The sequence below is a fragment of the Morus notabilis genome, unplaced genomic scaffold, assembly GCF_000414095.1.
Source record: "Morus notabilis unplaced genomic scaffold, ASM41409v2 Scaffold518, whole genome shotgun sequence".
Taxonomy (NCBI): domain Eukaryota; kingdom Viridiplantae; phylum Streptophyta; class Magnoliopsida; order Rosales; family Moraceae; genus Morus; species Morus notabilis.
Window position 1 is genome coordinate 1,297,348 of NW_010366577.1, and position 17,339 is coordinate 1,314,686.

Genomic DNA, 17,339 nt, shown 5'->3' on the forward strand with positions numbered 1-17,339 from the left:
CATTTATGTGTAATTATTCGTATTATCATAATTTAATAAAATCACATCTTTTGAGAATATATGATATATATATATTTTTAATTAAATTTTGTAAAAAAAATTACAAAGGCTAGGGTCGGCCCGTGAAGGGCCTGGGCCCAGGCCCGACCCTGGTCGGCCAATTCCAGATCTGAGAATTTCTCTTCAGGTCCGGCCCTGGCAAGACCCAGGTCCGTCACGGGCCTAGGGTTGGACGTGCCGTGCCGGCCCGGCACGACACGTTTGACAACTCTAGGCCTTTGTTGGTTACAAATGGTAAGAGCATGGTTTTTTCTTTTGGGTAATTTGTGTTTTCGAATTTCAAACCAAGGCTAATTTAGTCTTTTTGTTTGTGGAACGTGTCTCGTTTGGCGCCGACAGATTGAAAAACATCTGCACTAAAACAAAACCCCCTTCTTCTTTTCTTCTTCTTTCTTGGCTAAGCCCAGGGGTTTTATCCGAAACGAAGCAAAACAAAAAGAGAGAAACACCAAAATTGAACTTTGTCTGCTCCAGTCGACGATGGTTATCCCGTCGACGGCCATGTCTGCTCCATCATCCCTTTTGTCTTCTTACAGATTCAGACTCAACCCTCTCTTCTTCTCCAAGACGCGACGTCGTCTTACCTCTCGCCTCTTCTTCAATGGTATTTCATTTCCCTTTTCATTTTCTTTTTACCACCCAAACATCAAAATTGATTTTTTTTTTCTGATTTTCGAGGAACGAAATTCCCAATAGAAAACTTCTTCAAATTCACGCACTCACCTCCATTTCTTGCTTCATTTCAGTTGCCGCTTCTTCTGCCGCTGCCAATGGCGTTTTTACTTCTCCCGAGATTGCGAAATCCTTCGATTTTACTCAAGAGGAACGGATTTACAATTGGTACTTTTCTCCCTTCCTTTCTGTTACTATTAGCCCTTCGAATTCTAATAATATTCTTCATAATTTGTGTTGTGTGGCAAAGTTTTGTCCACCATTTTGTTAATTTAGGTAAATGGACGACTCAGTTAAACGATTTTGTTGATTTCCAATTCCGCTTCTTTTTGTTTCATATTAAAACAGAGAACTAAGGAGAATTTATGCTAGGCTATTCAATGTGAGAGTTGATATGAGGATTGATTAACTCTTTTTCGTAGAAGTTTTGTATATAAATGATGGCTACTCCCTTTCTTGTTGGATTTTTTACGAGTTCGTCTGAAGGTGTTTTAGGGCCCGTTTGGTACTGGTGTAGATTTAAAAAAAATTGCTTTTAGCGGTAGTGAAGAAAAAATTAGCTGTTACAAAAAGTAGTTGAGTGTTTGGTAAATTATAATTATACAAGTGTTGCTAGTTCTGAAAGCAATGTAATAGCGTTTGATAAATTATGAGATTTAATTACTGTAGATAATTTATATGACCGTAATTAATAAAATTAAATAAATTAAATTAATGTATAAAGTAATTAATAATTGATAATTATTTAGCAAATAAAAATTAATATATTAATAATATAATAATAATGAATAAATTATTATTAATGAGTAAATTAGCAATTAAACTATATATATAATAAATTAATATACTAAATAATTAAAAATAGTAATTAGTAATTAATTATAATAATTATTATGTTAGTAATGTACTCATATTTATTAGATTATAAGTAATTAATTAGTGTATTAAGAAAAATAATTAGTATATACATAATTTATTAATATTCCTTTTACTACTTAAATTATTAACTTTTAGTTATATAATTAAGTAATTAGTTAGTTAAGTACTAATGTTTATTTAATAATTTATTATTTGATATATTACATGTTTAACTTTTGGTAATTATTCATTTTATAATGGTTAATTACTAATTATGAGTTATTAATTATTATTGAAAGTATATTACATATTGATAATTATAATTTAATATTAATTATTAATTGAGTAATTACTATTTTTTTTATTTACCAACTATTTACTAATTAATAGATTATAATTAACATAATATATGATTGATATATTAATTATTAATTATTTATTTAATAACCTGTTATTACTTGTTTTATTGTTAATATGTTATATAATTAATTTTTGACAATTAATCATTAACTAAATAAATAATTACTATATTATTTATTATTTTATTAACAAAATTAAAAACTTAATTGTAATAAATCAATATTTAATTAATAATTAAGTAATTATTATCTATTTATTCGTTATTAAGTATATCTATTTATTAATTATTAATTAATATATAATATAATTAATAATAAATAAGTAATTATTTAATATAACTTTGTTGATAATCATTAATTGTATTATTCTGATTCCCACACAATCTAAAAGCTAAAATTGCCTTTGGGCTGCTTCTATTTTTGGCAGTAGATTTTTCAAAAATTCTTTAAAAATCACTTTTTATGGTTTAAACCAAATACCATTATCAGCTTCTAATCGTTAGAGAAGTGATTTTGGGCTCCAAGAAGCACTACTAAACGCACCCTTAATCTTTGGAAGTTTTGTTTTGCTTAGTATTGTCGTCTGAAACTTGGTAACTTTGCAAGGGTTCAAAAAGAAATAGAACTAGTGGTTTCATGATATTTCTTTGGATAAATTGACAAATTTGCACAAAGCTTTGATTCCCAGTACTAGAAAGAAAAATGACTATGGTCTTCATGTTTGAAGTGGGCTGAGTAAGTTATGACGTTGGCTTTTCCCATACGGTCTCTTTTCATTTTTCTTATTTTGCTAGCCATTGTTTCTCCATCTATTTTTTTTTTTAAATTAAAGTAATGTATTAGAAATTTATAAGGGAGTATGCCTATAAATTGATCAAATAGAAGCTCGGTTTAACAATTTATGAGGGCTCATAATCTCCTCTCCTTTTTTCTTTTTCTTTTTCTCTTTTTATTTTAAAGAGATCAGAGGGCAGCTAGCATCAAGTCTATTAATTAAATTTAATCTCCCTATATATGTGGGTGTATGTATTTATATTCCAGATTTTTAATGTAGAGTGATCATCATTTAGTCCTCTACTTAATTGATGATTAGTTTCCGTCCAAGTACTATATTATAATATATACATATATTTATATGTGTGTGTGTCTATATATATATATATCATTCATAATCAACCACATGACTGAACTTTTTGACTTGGTTGAGAGATATTGAATGCGTAGTTCCTAGTAGCTAGCTAGCCTTCACCACAAATTTCTATGAAGTTTCTGTGCGAACTTGATGATGGTGATTAAATACTTTTTTTTTTTTCATTTGATTTGATACCTTTTATAGCATGGCAAACTTCCACCTTTTCTCCCTATTTGTTCCCTGGTAGCTCGGTAAGTTTAAAAATTGTTCAAAAAAAGTTGTAAAATAGTAAAGAAGCAATTAACTTTCTGCCTAACTTAATGCCATAATTAAATACAACATCTAGATCTGAAATGATGACTTTGGTGGTCACCACCCTAGTAAAACTTAATTGAGAGAATTAATTATATTATATGATTTCTTTATGAGAGTGGGACACTTCAAATCTGTATTCTTCGAATTTGAACTATATATTATACTCCGTCATGATCAATGTGTGTGTGTGTGTGTGTATAGGACTTATATATTTACAAACCAAACTTTTTCGAATTATAAATTGATGTGTGATATGGTTCAATTAGGAGTATCGCTTAACCAAACATTTTTTTAAGTAAAACTAATGAATGAGATGTGTACGAGACTTATGTGATATTCTTCTTTATCATCAAAGCACTCAATTATAAGGTCAATCTTTCATGCATGCATGCATGGCACCCAATGCGATAACTAAAAAAAAAAAAAATCTTTGGTCAAACATCTGAGAGTAAAGTATGAGTTTAATGATCCAGAAATTTAGGGTATCTGCAATTTCAGTTCAGTAGTGGAGCATTTGGCTTCTAATACATGTATACTTTTTTCAGATAATGGTCTATTAAGAAAAACTAAAATAATGTTGATAGAGCTAATTTAGAGGTAAAGGATATAAATAGAGTTAATTTAGTGGTAGATCATATTATTAATGCAGTTAATTTATTGGTAGATATATTTGGGGCTCTCATGTGGTTGAGTATGATGTTAACGCCTTCTATGTTACTAATAAGAAGGTTGATATTGTTTTTTTCATTCATGAGCTGGTTTGACAGATGATGATGATCCTATTCCTAAGCCTGATGTACAATGAATACCAAGAAAACAGTTCAGAAAGTTACTAAAGTCAAACTTCGTTCTCGGTCAGAATGTTGAAGTCTTGAATAAAAGTTAAAGTACATACAAGATAAATACTAGATAGAGGGTTCAGTACCAGAAACAGTATACTGGATGCAAACTTCGACTTTATGCCTTGAGCCCTTGAAAAATTAAAGTATGAATGGATCCATGATTCATCGCATTATCATTTTTTATAGCATTTTTATTTTCATACCGATTGCCACAAAGATACAACCTAATACTACATTAATACACCAACCTAAACTACATACAAAATAAGCTCTAAATAGCGGATTCGATACCAGAAACAGTTTCTATGGGGCTGGAGGATATAAAATAGTCTATCTATAGCATATGGTACTACCAAAAGATAGAGTAAAGCTAAAAATTTGAACATCTTAGGTTCCTAAAAAAAAAAGAAAAAAAATCTACGTGCATAATGTAAATCTAAGACTGCTGTAAAAATCGTTAAGATGAACCTGTCAATTGCTGATTATTAGATCTTTCACTTCTAAATCTGAGAATTTTTGTCTATATAGTATGTTTATTGCTTGATATAAATATGGTGGCAATATTAGACTTCAATAGATGTAGTAGGGATATTGTTTCTCTATCCATTTTGTAATTACGACAAACAAAAACACGGATGCTGGTCATCAAATCACATCATGCATGTGTTCTCAGTGTACTTTTGTCACATCTGCACATTTTGTTATTTCATGGTGTCAAATTCTTTCACATTGTTCGTATCAGGTGGGAGTCTCAAGGTTATTTTCGACCAAACTTTGATCGTGGAAGCGAAACATTTGTTATTTCAATGCCACCCCCAAACGTTACCGGTTCACTGCATATGGGCCACGCAATGTTTGTGACACTTGAGGTTGGGAAAATAATCTTCATTATTTAGTTATTGTTCTAATACATAAGATCTTGTGTAACTAAGGGTTACTTGCTGGAAATGATGGTTAATTTATGTTACCTGCAAAGATGTTGTGGATCTAGTTGACTTCTTTTGTTTCAATGGGAGAAGAAAGTAATTCGGCACGAATACATTGTACAACTACTGCCGGTCACTGGTCGGATAAAGAAACCTGCCTATTAGTGCTCATGTTGGGGCAATAGATTGTAAATACGTGCATTTTTGCGGAGGAGAAAACATTATATATATTCTTTCTATAGTGTAGGCAAAAAGTTTAAGCGAATAAAGGTATTGGTCTTTTGTTATTATCATAGTATTTTCTTGGCAAAATTAGTAATGGTTGTAAATCATCTTTTTGTTTTTTCTAATCTAGGAAGGCTGTTTGTAATTTTCATGTCAATTTCTTTCTCTTTACGTGGTTGTGGATTTTCATCCTTGTTTCCTTTTTGTGCTTTTTGACTTTTTGTCAGTATATTTGTCAGATATCCTGACCCATAGTGAAATGTCGAGTTAGTTATGGTCTGTCGTTAGTTCATAAAAATCATCTGAAAACAAAGAGTTGATTCATATATTATATGCGATATACACTCCTCATGTTTGTTATTATTCATTTTCCAGGATATTATGGTTAGATATCATCGTATGAAGGGAAGACCCACACTATGGATTCCAGGGACAGACCATGCTGGTATTGCAACTCAGGTGCCTACTGATTTTATATCTTTGTTGACACTAGATGATTTGGCTTTTAAAAAAAAATTCTTATGTTATTTTCGGCAAAACACTTCATCAAGTCAAGACTTGTTTGTTCGTTTTAATAAAAAGGGATTTGTATCTTATTTTATAAAATATGTAAAAGCTTCTGCATTTATTTTAATTTTAATGGCATGAGTAGAAATAAGTTGATACTTTTCTCATGATAGTTTTGTGATGTCGATGTACGTTTGATCAATTTGATTTTAATATTTTGAACACGTTATATACATTTGTATTTCATAACTTATAATATGATGCCTTTTACTTTTATTGTTATTAATATTCTTCTTGTTATTAGTGTTGTTGTTATCATCAGTATCATTATTATGGTGATTGTTGTTACATTGTTAGTATTATTGTTTTTATTATTTTAATTTTAATATATATATATATCCGAAGGGATAAAAAGGGTTGAATTGAGTAGAGATGAGTTCACAAAAAGAGTCTGGGAGTGGAAAGAAAAGTAATTATTCATATCTTTCTTTTTCCTTATGGCTATCTTGGTTCTCCTTTATGCATTGCTTGTCTCCTTTACTTGAAAGGTTTCCTTCTTCTTCTTCATGTTGCACAAATGGTGTGTACCTTACTAGAAATATATCTGATTGAACGTCTCTTTGGAAGTTTGTGTAACCTTTGTTAGCGTTCCCCTGCAAGCAAAATAATCGCAAATAGTTTCTGAATATTTATATAAAAAAAACTATTGTTGAGCAGTTTTTGGGGGTTATCAAATAGATCTTGCGGGATGGTAATTTTTGTGTGGTAAATTGATACTGTTACTGTTATTGTTTATTGTTAAAAAAAAATTGTAATTTTGTTAGGCATCCCACCCCTTAGGTTTGTTTATGCCAGGAGAAGAAAGAAGGATGGCCAGGCCCAGGAGGGAAGGAGCAAGGGTAGTACTGGGATTGGACTTGGATTAGCTGGAGGGAAGTTTGTTACGAGAAGGTTTTGGGTGGGTGAGGTTCCCGAGAGTCTGTTAGGGGAGGAGAGTAGAATAAATAGGAGAGGGATTGAGAGGGAAAAGTATCGAGAATTTGTGTGAGAACTTAGTCTGTGGAGGTTGGGAGGAGTCCTCGAACTCTCCTCCATCTTATTTCTCAGCTTGTAATTTGCTTCCTGCAATTTGGTTTTTACCTTGAATCAATACAAGAAACCAGACCACTTTTCTGGTTGAGTTCTTCATTTTGTCGTTACAATTTCTACGATATCACTAGGTTCCTAACAATTTGGTATCAGAGCCCTACGATCCATGGCGAACCAGGCGGACCGAGTAGCCTCCGTGGAGAGGAGGTTGAACAGTTTTCAGGACACCCTGTAGGAGATCGGAGACAGCATGGAGATGATGCCCAATTTGCAAGGGGAGGTTGAATCACTGGGAACGCAAATGGGGGAGATGCAGGGAAATATGGCCTCGATGGGAGCCAAGATCGAAGGAATCCAGGGAACGATCACGAGGCTGGGGGAGTTCTTGATGAGGTAGGCACGTGCTCCACCGCCACCACCGCACTGGCCTGAGGAAGATCCCTCCCCCCTGAGGAGAGCCCGGGACGGACACTCCCCCCCAGGGAGGGGACCGGACTGACCAGTCCGGGGTAGGGTCAGCCCTCCATGGAGGGAACCGGCCAGGGGGGGGGGGGGGGGGGGGGTGGACCCCCTCGTTATCGATCACCACCAAGACCACGAGCACGGAGAGAACACAGGGGAAAGAAGTTAGAATTACCGCTGTTTCACGGTGAAGACCCTCATGGGTGGTTGTTCAGGGCCGAACGCTACTTCACCATCAACGACGTCGATGAGGACGACAGGGTGCTGGCAGCGTCGGTTTGCATGGAGGGAAAGGCCCTGGGGTGGTACCAGTGGCTCGACGCTCAGGAGCCGTTCGTGGATTGGCGGGACTTGCGGGAGGCCATCCTCCACCGGTTTAGCGGGACGCGCGAAAGAGACCCGACGGAGAGACTTATGGCGCTCCGGCAAGGAGGACGTGTGACAGAGTACCGGGAGCAATTTGAGACGTTGGCGGCGACCGTGCAGGGAATTCCAAAAAAGGTGTTCCGGAGTGCCTTCTTGAATGGGTTAAGGGATGATATTAGGGCGGAAGTGAAGATGCACCGACCCAGCCATTTGCTAGATGTTATGGACTTGGCCCAACAGGTGGAGGACAGGCTGGAAGCGGTGGACAGGATCCGGAGGGCCCGGGCGGTTCGGGGGACCCGGTTGGATTTTGGAGGGAAGCCGGGTTATAACACTTACCATAATTATTCTGATTCCACTGAGAGCTCACTTCAATCCCAAACGTCATGCGAGACCAACCTAGCGCCGAGAGGCTGAGATCCTCCGACGGGGACGGCAAATCCGACGACCGGTGGTGGCCCAGCTTTCCAGCGGCTATCGTTCGAGGAGGGTCAGCAGAAGCGTGCACGCGGCTTGTGTTTCAGGTGCGATGAAAAGTTTAGCCCTGGGCATCGCTGCAAGCTCCAACAGTTACAGGTGCTACTCGCCGCGGAAGAAGAGCCGGGACGGGAGGAGGGTTGCCGAGAGGAAGGGGAGACGACGATGGAAGAGGAGGATGAGGCCGTAGAGGAAACGGCAGCCCTGTCCTTAAACTCGATCAGGGGGTTCGCGACGGCAAAAACTATGAAACTACAGGGTGCAATCGGCGAGCGGGAGGTCATCGTGTTGGTGGACAGCGGGGCATCTCACAGTTTCATCTCGGCCCATCTAGTCCAGGAACTTGCTATTCCCACCGATTTAACAATCCGGCACAAAATCCAGGTTGGGAATGGGATGAGTTTCCAGCAGAATGGGATCTGCCGAGGGGTGCGAGTACTCGTCCAAGGCCAGTGGGTCGACGAGGATTTTTTCCTGTTTGAATTAGGAAGCGCGGACTTGGTGTTGGGGGTGACATGGCTCAAAACGCTGGGTGAGGTACGGGCAGACTGGGCAAAGTTCACGATGAAGTTTCAGAGGGATGGAAAGTGGGTCAGTTGGACTGGGGACTCGTCCTTAAGCTGCTCCCCGGTGAGCTTCCATTCCTTGACTCGCTCGTGGAGCCCTGGAGAACTGGGAGTACTGCTGGAACTCTGCTCAGTGGAGGCTGGAACACCAGAACCGGCAACACCGTCGTTGACCGCGGAATGCGAGAACCTCATCCACGAATTCAGTGGGGTTTTTGACACACCTAAAGGACTGCCCCCACAACGGACCAGGGAGCACAGGATCATCTTGCAAGGTATGCTTCTCCCCCAAACATCCGGCCATATAGGTACCCTCACATATAGAAAACTGAAATAGAAAGGCAGGTCTCGGACATGTTGATGTCGGGCATTATCAGGCCGAGCTGCAGCCCGTATTCCAGTCCCGTTCTGCTCGTTAAGAAGAAGGACGGAAGTTGGCGATTCTGCGTTGACTACCGGGCGTTGAATCAGTTGACGGTACCCGACAAATTTCTGATTCCCGTCATCGACGAACTATTGGACGAGCTGCATGGAGTCACAGTGTTTTCCAAGCTAGACCTGACTGCGGGTTACCACCAAATCAGAGTTCGGGAGAGTGATGTCGAGAAAACCGCATTCCGAACTCACGAGGGGCACTACGAATTCCTTGTCATGCCTTTCGGCTTGACCAACGCCCCTGCCACGTTCCAGTCCTTGATGAATGCGGTATTTCGCCCTTACCTTTGTAAATTCGTTTTGGTTTTTTTTGATGACATTCTTGTGTACAGCCTTACATGGGAGGCCCATTACGAGCATTTGCGACAAGTGCTGGCTGTCTTGCAACAGAAGAAACTCGTAGCCAATTACAGGAAATGTACTTTTGGTAGGGAACAGATTGAATATCTGGGCCACGTGATTTTTGCAGGGGGGGTTTCCGCTGACCCCACCAAAGTCGAGGCAATGCTCTTATGGCCGTCCCCGCAGAACATCCGCAAACTTTGTGGGTTCCTAGGCATCACTGGATACTACAGGAGATTCGTGCAGGGGTACGGCTCCATAGCTCGGCCACTTACAGAGCTACTTAAAAAGGGGACGTTTCAGTGGTCGGACCTTGCCGAAGTGGCTTTCCGCCAACTGAAGAAAGCATTGACAGAATTACCAGTGCTTGCCATGCCGGATTTCACCAAGCCGTTTGTCCTCGAGACAGACGCGTCGGGAGGAGGAGTTGGGGTTGTGCTCATGCAGGAGGGGAGGCCAATTGCTTATTTCAGCAAGGTAATGTCGGCTAGCTCACGGTTGGCTTCGGTGTATGAACGCGAGCTCCTCGCCATAGTGCTCGCAGTGCAGAAATGGCACCACTATCTATTGGGCAGGCACTTCGTGGTTCGGTCAGACCAGCAGAGTTTGCGCCATTTGCTGGAGCAGCGAGTCCTGCCACCAGGGCACCTCCGGCTAATAGTCAAATTATTAGGGTATGACTTTGAAGTGCAGTATAAGCAGGGCGCCTCCAACAAAGTGGCCGATGCGTTATCACGGTGAGGGCCCGAAAATTAAGCCACCTTCTCGGTTTTTTCTGTCCAAAGCCAGTTCGATTCCGCGGACCTCATCAAGGAACAACACGCCGATTCTGAGTGCAGGGATAGCATCATGAGGGCCCGCCAAAATCAACCACTCAAAGACGGTTACGACGTCCGCCAGGGCCTCCTGTTTTTTCGAGGCCGGGTTGTAATACCGCCTACCTCTACTTAGGTCTCCCGTATCCTACACGGCTTTCACGACTCCGTTATGAGCGGCCACTCCGGGTTTTTACGCACTTATAAGCGGATTTCAGCAGTATTCTTTTGGAAGGGGATGAAGAAACGTATCAAGGACTATGTTGCCCATTGCTCCACCTGCCAGCACGCCAAGACGGAAGCTTTATCGCCCGCTATTTTATTACAGCCGCTGCCCATCCCGCACCAGATTTGGGATGACATATCTATGGATTTCATCGGCGGTCTTCCCAAATCCAAAGGTATGGACACCATTTTTGTGGTAGTCGATAGACTTTCCAAGTATGCACATTTTTGTCGACTGGCACATCCATATTCAGCCACACAGGTCGCTGCCCTGTTCATCCGGGACATTGTGCGTCGACATGGTTTCCCACGCTCCATTGTAAGCGATAGAGACTCTGTTTTCATGAGCCTCTTCTGGCGGGAACTGTTTAAATTGCAGGGGACTAAATTGCATCCCAGCACCGCTTATCACCCTCAGACCGATGGACAGACTAAGGTGACCAACCGGTGCTTGGAAACATATCTCCGCTGTTTTGCTTGTGACAAGCCGCGGCAGTGGCTCTCCTTTCTACCATGAGCAGAATACTGGTTCAACACGATGTATAATGCGTCTATTAAACGCTCCCCCTTTCAGGTGGTGTATGGGCGTGACCCCCCTGCCCTTTACCGTTTCATAGATGGAGCAATAGCAGTCAATACGGTTGAAGAGCAGTTGCAGCATCGCAACCAAATGTTGGACACCCTTAAACATCACCTCTTACTAGCCCAGCAACGCATGAAGTAATTCGCCGACAAACACCGTCGAGAGGTCCAATTCTCACCTAGAGATTTAGTGTTGCTAAAACTTCGCCCCTACTTTATGAAATCCTTGGCCTGGAAGATCAATGAGAAGCTCAGCCCCCGGTTTTATGGGCCATTTCCAGTCCTCGCGTGCGTGGGGCAGGTCGCTTACCACCTTAATTTGCCGGCTACCGCCACGATACATCCGATATTCCATGTATCCCAGCTAAAGGCTTTCAACGATAACCTTGAGCAGGGGCAGCCCCTACCGGAACAGTTGACTGGCAACTTGGAACTCATTGTGCAACCGGCTTCAGTTTTGGATTCGCGCACCATCAGTGCTGGGGGTGACAGGTGCCCGAGGTTTTGGTACAATGGGCAGGCTTACCAGCATGGGATGCTACATGGGAACCACTGGCCACAATCGCAGAGCAATTCCCTGATTTCAACCTTGGGGACAAGGTTGCACTTCAAGAGGGGGATAATGTTAGGCATCCACCCCTTAGGTTTGTTTATGCCAGGAGAAGAAAGAAGGATGGCCAGGCCCAGGGAGGGAAGGAGCAAGGGTAGTTCCGGGATTGGACTTGGATTAGCTGGAGGGAAGTTTGTTACGAGAAGGTTTTGGGTGGGTGAGGTTCCCGAGAGTCTGTTAGGGGAGGAGAGTAGAATAAATAGGAGAGGGATTGAGAGGGAAAAGTATCGAGAATTTGTGTGAGAACTTAGTATGTGGAGGTTGGGAGGAGTCCTCGAACTCCTCCATCTTTATTTCTCAGCTTGTAATTTGCTTCCTGCAATTTGGTTTTTACCTTGAATCAATACAAGAAACCAGACCACTTTTCTGGTTGAGTTCTTCATTTTGTCGTTACAATTTCTACGATATCGCTAGGTTCCTAACAAATTTGCATTTATATGGATCAGGTATGGTGGGACAATCATAAATCAGATCAAAAGACTTGGTGCTTCTTGTGATTGGAATAGAGAGCACTTCACCCTTGATGAACAGCTAAGTCGTAAGATATTTTCTATGTAATAGATAATAGATGATAGAGCATGCTTTATGAGTGTGTTTTATGATTTGTTGGGTGTTGAGTATATAAATAATTCTACTCTGCCCTTTTTGGAAGTCAAAGTTGTTGGATATAAATAACTTATAGTTCCTTAGAATAAATCTTAGAACTATGATGAATCTGTTTTTATATCAAATGTTTATACCTTGTGCTGCTTTTATACACTGAGACGGCCCCTTTTACTTCTTGCAGGAGCTGTAATTGAGGCCTTTGTCAGGCTTCATGATAAAGGTCTAATCTATCAAGGTATAAACCTAAGTTCCATTGGTCACTGTTTTATGCCTTGGCTCTCTAGGAACTTTTTTCTGTTGCCTGATCCCTTAGTGGAGTTCTAGTGGCTGGAATCATTCTGCCTCACGCTCTTACTCTTTATTATCTATATGACATCAGTACAAATAACAATTCAAGAAAAAGAAAAGGCAGGAAAGTGTTGTATGTTGAGAAAACTGATGGTCTTGTTGTATAAGTTTCTTGTCATATTTGCATCAAATGAAGAGATAGAAAATGTTGGGCGTTCTTCCATATTTTTCACTGATATACGATGTATGGAAGAATTAGAGTCTTCCTTACAATCATTTAGGAAGCTGCTATGAAGGGTGATGCATCGGTCTTTCAAAAATAACATTTTTTCAAAAAAAAAAAAAAAGAGGATACATGATGAAACGTTCCTACGACTGCAACATTTTTTTCCTGCCACAGGATTAAAGAAGCTTTAAATTCGTTAGAGTCAATGTTTTCCTCTTCCCTTTTGGTAGTTTTCAACACTTTTAGTTTATCTTTGGAGATGCATTCTACAGTTTTTGGATTCATGTCAGCCATATTATTCTAAATCCTACATTGAAAAGAAAATGTCACTGATTCGTAGTAAGCATTATTATACAGATATAAACTATAAAGATATAATTCTTCTGTTTTTTTATTCCTTTTCCTTCGTTTAGGGTCTTACTTGGTGAACTGGTCTCCTAGTCTACAAACCGCAGTTTCAGATTTGGTGAGTTAAGTTTTGAATGGCTAATGACTGTTTCTTGTAACTTTTCAAGTTTTAAACTATTAAGTATTGACATTAATCCTTTTGACATGCGCCCAGGAAGTAGAATATCATGAAGAATCGGGTACTCTTTATTATATTAAGTATCGCGTTGCTGGAGGCTCAAGGTAGTAATTACCAAATTCATTTCTAACCTGTTATGAAAATGTGATATCAAAAAGTGGTTTCTTTTGAGACATTCCTTTTGAAGATTAGGCTTTCTTCTTAGCCTGCAGGTAATTATGATGATTAGAAATAACCCATTGGGATATTATTGTGGGTTCTCTTCTCATAATTGAGTTGTTTGTTGCTGCTCTTATTACTTATTTTATATTTATATCAGGTAGGAAAAGTTTTCTGTAGCATTTAAGGCATGTTGTTATTTGTAAAGATAAAACCTGTAAAGCTTATTTAGCAACGAAACTTTATTTTTAACCAAAAAAAAAAAAAAAGGGAAGACTATGCATTTATAAATAAAAATCAGTCTCCTTGTTAGGGGAAAGTGTCGTCATCTGGCAATAGTAAAGTTTCGGGTTGCAATTTGGGACACCAAGACAAGGAGTTTTGTAGTGGCCTCCTTGTTTCTGACATAGTTTGGTGTTAGGCTTGTTTTGTAGCTTAGCTTGCCTTATTTTGTTTTATTTTATTGAGGATAACTTTCCTCTCTATAATTTCATTTGGCTAGGTCTTTGGTCCTTTTCATTAGATGATTATATCTAATAAAATGAGGTATAAGCACTTTGATTAGGATTTTAGAACTGAACATAAACTATTCATCTTTAGATTAGATTACCCAGAAAGTGAGATTGAGATTACTGAGAGAAACATAGTACGAAGCTTTTCAATACAAGTGGAGTTGGGATGTGCGGCATGGCTGTGCACATAAGTCATTGAAGCATTGATCAAGGGCAAGGAGAGTGGATTTAGAAGATTCTATAGAGGGTCAAATTATAGGTTGAATATTGGAACGCAACAAGAATAAAGTGGGGGAACTTCATGAAGATCTTGAAGATAAAGAATGGAGGAATAAGGAACATAGTAATTCTAGGGGAGTATGCTTCAAGGCTGGGAGAAGTTTAGAGGTTGTCTCCAGAGTTTTTTCAACCATAGAAGCAACTGAAAGTTGATTCGACATGAGAGTTATGGAAGGAAAGCAGAACCAAGAGAAAGGAGGTGACTAACGAGTATACTATGAAGGGAGGAAAGAAGAAGGTGGAGGAAAGCTAGCAAACCCATTGTTTTCAAAGCAAGAGCCCGCAGCCTCGAACGACATATTAAGAACTTGGAAGTTGGCGGTTGTAGTTTTTAGGAAAAGATCAGACACGCAGTGGGACATCATCAAAGGATTACTGAGAAGTAGATTAGGCTAGGCTATCAAGTTGATCCCCATGGTAACTGACAGTGCTGTTTCATGGTGAAGGGATGAAAAGTAGAAGAATTTTCTGATGACAGAAGAGAATCTGTTTTACAGAGGAGCTATCATAGCCAACATGAAGCAATGGAGCACGAATTCTCATTGGAATTATGTTTGGATTGAGGCCAGAAATAGTTGGATTGGTATTGAAGGTCTACCTTTGAATTTGTGGAACTGCCTTGTTCTCAAACTATTAGGTCACACCTGCGGAGGCCTCTTCCTTGTGATTGTTGAGGAAACTCTAAATCAATCCTTCCTCTTGTATGCTAAAATAATAAAAAAGAGGATTTCCAGACAGATACATCTCGAACTTTTCAACTTGGATGTCAACTTCTTGTTGTTTTTCAATTGTGTTCATATATATATATATATTTTTTTTTTTATTGTATTTCTTTTTGTTTTCTGCTCCTGATGGATTGCTCATCCCTCTTGAATCTTCTTGTAATTTCTTTTGTTCAACGAAGTTTCTTGTTTCTTATCAATAATAATAATAATAATGATAATAATAATAATAATAATAATAATAATATGTGATTTGATAAAATAAAATAAAAAATGCCCTACAATGCAGATTTCTTTTAGGAGGGACTAGATGGCAATACAAAAAATACTTGCATAGATACATTTCTTTGAATCTTTGTTCAGTTGCTTTTAATATATTGCAATATATTTGCATGGGTCTCAATGATATGCATAGTGATTGATACTTTAACTGTTTTCAGTAGCGATTTCCTGACAATAGCAACAACACGTCCAGAGACTCTATTTGGTGATGTAGCCATCGCAGTGAATCCTCAGGTAAGTTAGCTTTTGTGATTGATGGACCACGTAAACCCAGAGACTTGCTCTCACTCTCTTAGACAGGAAACTTAAAATATACAGAGACAACCTAGGTTACCATTTTTTGGTTTAGGGCGGGCAGACATTTCAGAAATGCATTATTTTTTTTGTTTTTTTTTTTTCATGATGTTTCGAATTTCATTATTAACATGCAGGATGATCGATATTCCAAGTACATTGGTAAGATGGCTATTGTACCTATGACGTACGGTCGTCACGTCCCTATAATTGCTGATAAGGTAAATCGCGTGTATCATATAATTTTATCTTTGCATTGCTAATTGTTTCTCATAATTGCTTGAGCTGAACATTTTCCTTGATATTCTGGGGAAGTGCTTAGGAAAAAAAAATCAACATATAATTTGTTGAAGCCTCATTGGATTGGACCAGAATTGTCTGATGAGATTTGATGAGAAATATTGGTTTTAGAATTAAATTTCAATATGGTCTCGGGTTCTAACAATCTTTTGCTGAAGAAGTTAAAGAATCCAATTTGAAGAACGTGACAGTTGACTTCAATGTGCTTGGTTCATGATAGACTGGGATGTTTTTTAATTGTTTAATAAGAAACAAAAGCTTGATTATAAAAGGTAAATAGCTACTTGGTCATTACTGATAAGTGCTTTGTATAGCCTTTTGGACGGCAATGTGGATTGAATCATCTTCAACCAATTTTAGCAAGAATGCACCATTTCACGAATATCAGCTGAGCACTAATAGACAACCTTATCCTGTTTTTTAACTAGATCAGGCCACGGACGCCCGTTAATGTGAAATAGTCCCTTGGTGCATGGTGGTTAGCTGTTCATTCGTTATATTTGATGCTACAAAAAACAGTTTACCAAAAATGCCTGCAATAAGTAAATTTGTTAAGAATTTTGTTCATATTATTCTTGCTTTGTTAGCGTGCATCAGTAGAAGGCCAACACTACTATCATCCTTTCTGTCTAATCATAAATACATAAGCCACCCTTACAAAAAAGCAATCTATTATAAATTTTTCAGTCTTATAATTAGCATAAACTCTTTTAGGGTTAATTTCACAGGTAGTCCCCTGGCATTTTACTCTAATTTCACTTTTGTCCCTGAGTTTTAAAATGTTCCAAACTTAACCTCAATATATCAATTTGTTGGCCCATTTGTCAGTTGGATGTTAAAAGGAGGATCGTAAAAGGGTGACTTTCTATTAGTAGTGTGTTAATTTCCGTTAGCATTGCTTGCATATTTCGCGTTTGTTAGCACGTGTGTTATTTTCTATTAACACCACGTGCATATTCCATCCTTTTTTTTAACACCTAACTAATGAGAAGGGCTAAAGCTGAAACAAATTGATCAATCAGGGTTAAGTTTGTGATGTTTTAAAAGTCATGAACCAAAGTGGGATCTAGTCAAGGACCATCTGTAGAATTAACCCCTTTTCTTTTTATATATTAGAAACAATATTTTTGAATGAACATTCTTCTCACAATTTGGACAAACAAATTCAAAAGATAGGATGTTGACGTAATTTGGACTTTCCTATGATCATTTTTTATAAGAAACAAACAAATGTCTATTAAATAGTTAATATACATTGAAGGTTGATTAATAATTCCTGC

General features: G+C 38.6%; 1 protein-coding gene across 1 annotated transcript in view; it reads left to right on the forward strand.

Moving 5' to 3' along the window:
- Positions 1 to 456: 456 nt before the first annotated feature.
- Positions 457 to 17,339, forward strand: part of LOC21409824 (valine--tRNA ligase, chloroplastic/mitochondrial 2) — a 38,265-nt gene continuing 21,382 nt past the window's right edge. Inside the window, exons 1-11 of the mRNA XM_024173801.1 lie at positions 457 to 664; positions 807 to 900; positions 4,981 to 5,107; positions 5,765 to 5,858; positions 6,281 to 6,365; positions 12,312 to 12,403; positions 12,653 to 12,706; positions 13,399 to 13,451; positions 13,548 to 13,615; positions 15,624 to 15,699; positions 15,897 to 15,980. Of these exons, the coding sequence (XP_024029569.1) occupies positions 541 to 664; positions 807 to 900; positions 4,981 to 5,107; positions 5,765 to 5,858; positions 6,281 to 6,365; positions 12,312 to 12,403; positions 12,653 to 12,706; positions 13,399 to 13,451; positions 13,548 to 13,615; positions 15,624 to 15,699; positions 15,897 to 15,980 (951 nt within the window). The 5' untranslated portion in view covers positions 457 to 540. The remainder of the gene's footprint in view (positions 665 to 806; positions 901 to 4,980; positions 5,108 to 5,764; positions 5,859 to 6,280; positions 6,366 to 12,311; positions 12,404 to 12,652; positions 12,707 to 13,398; positions 13,452 to 13,547; positions 13,616 to 15,623; positions 15,700 to 15,896; positions 15,981 to 17,339) is intronic.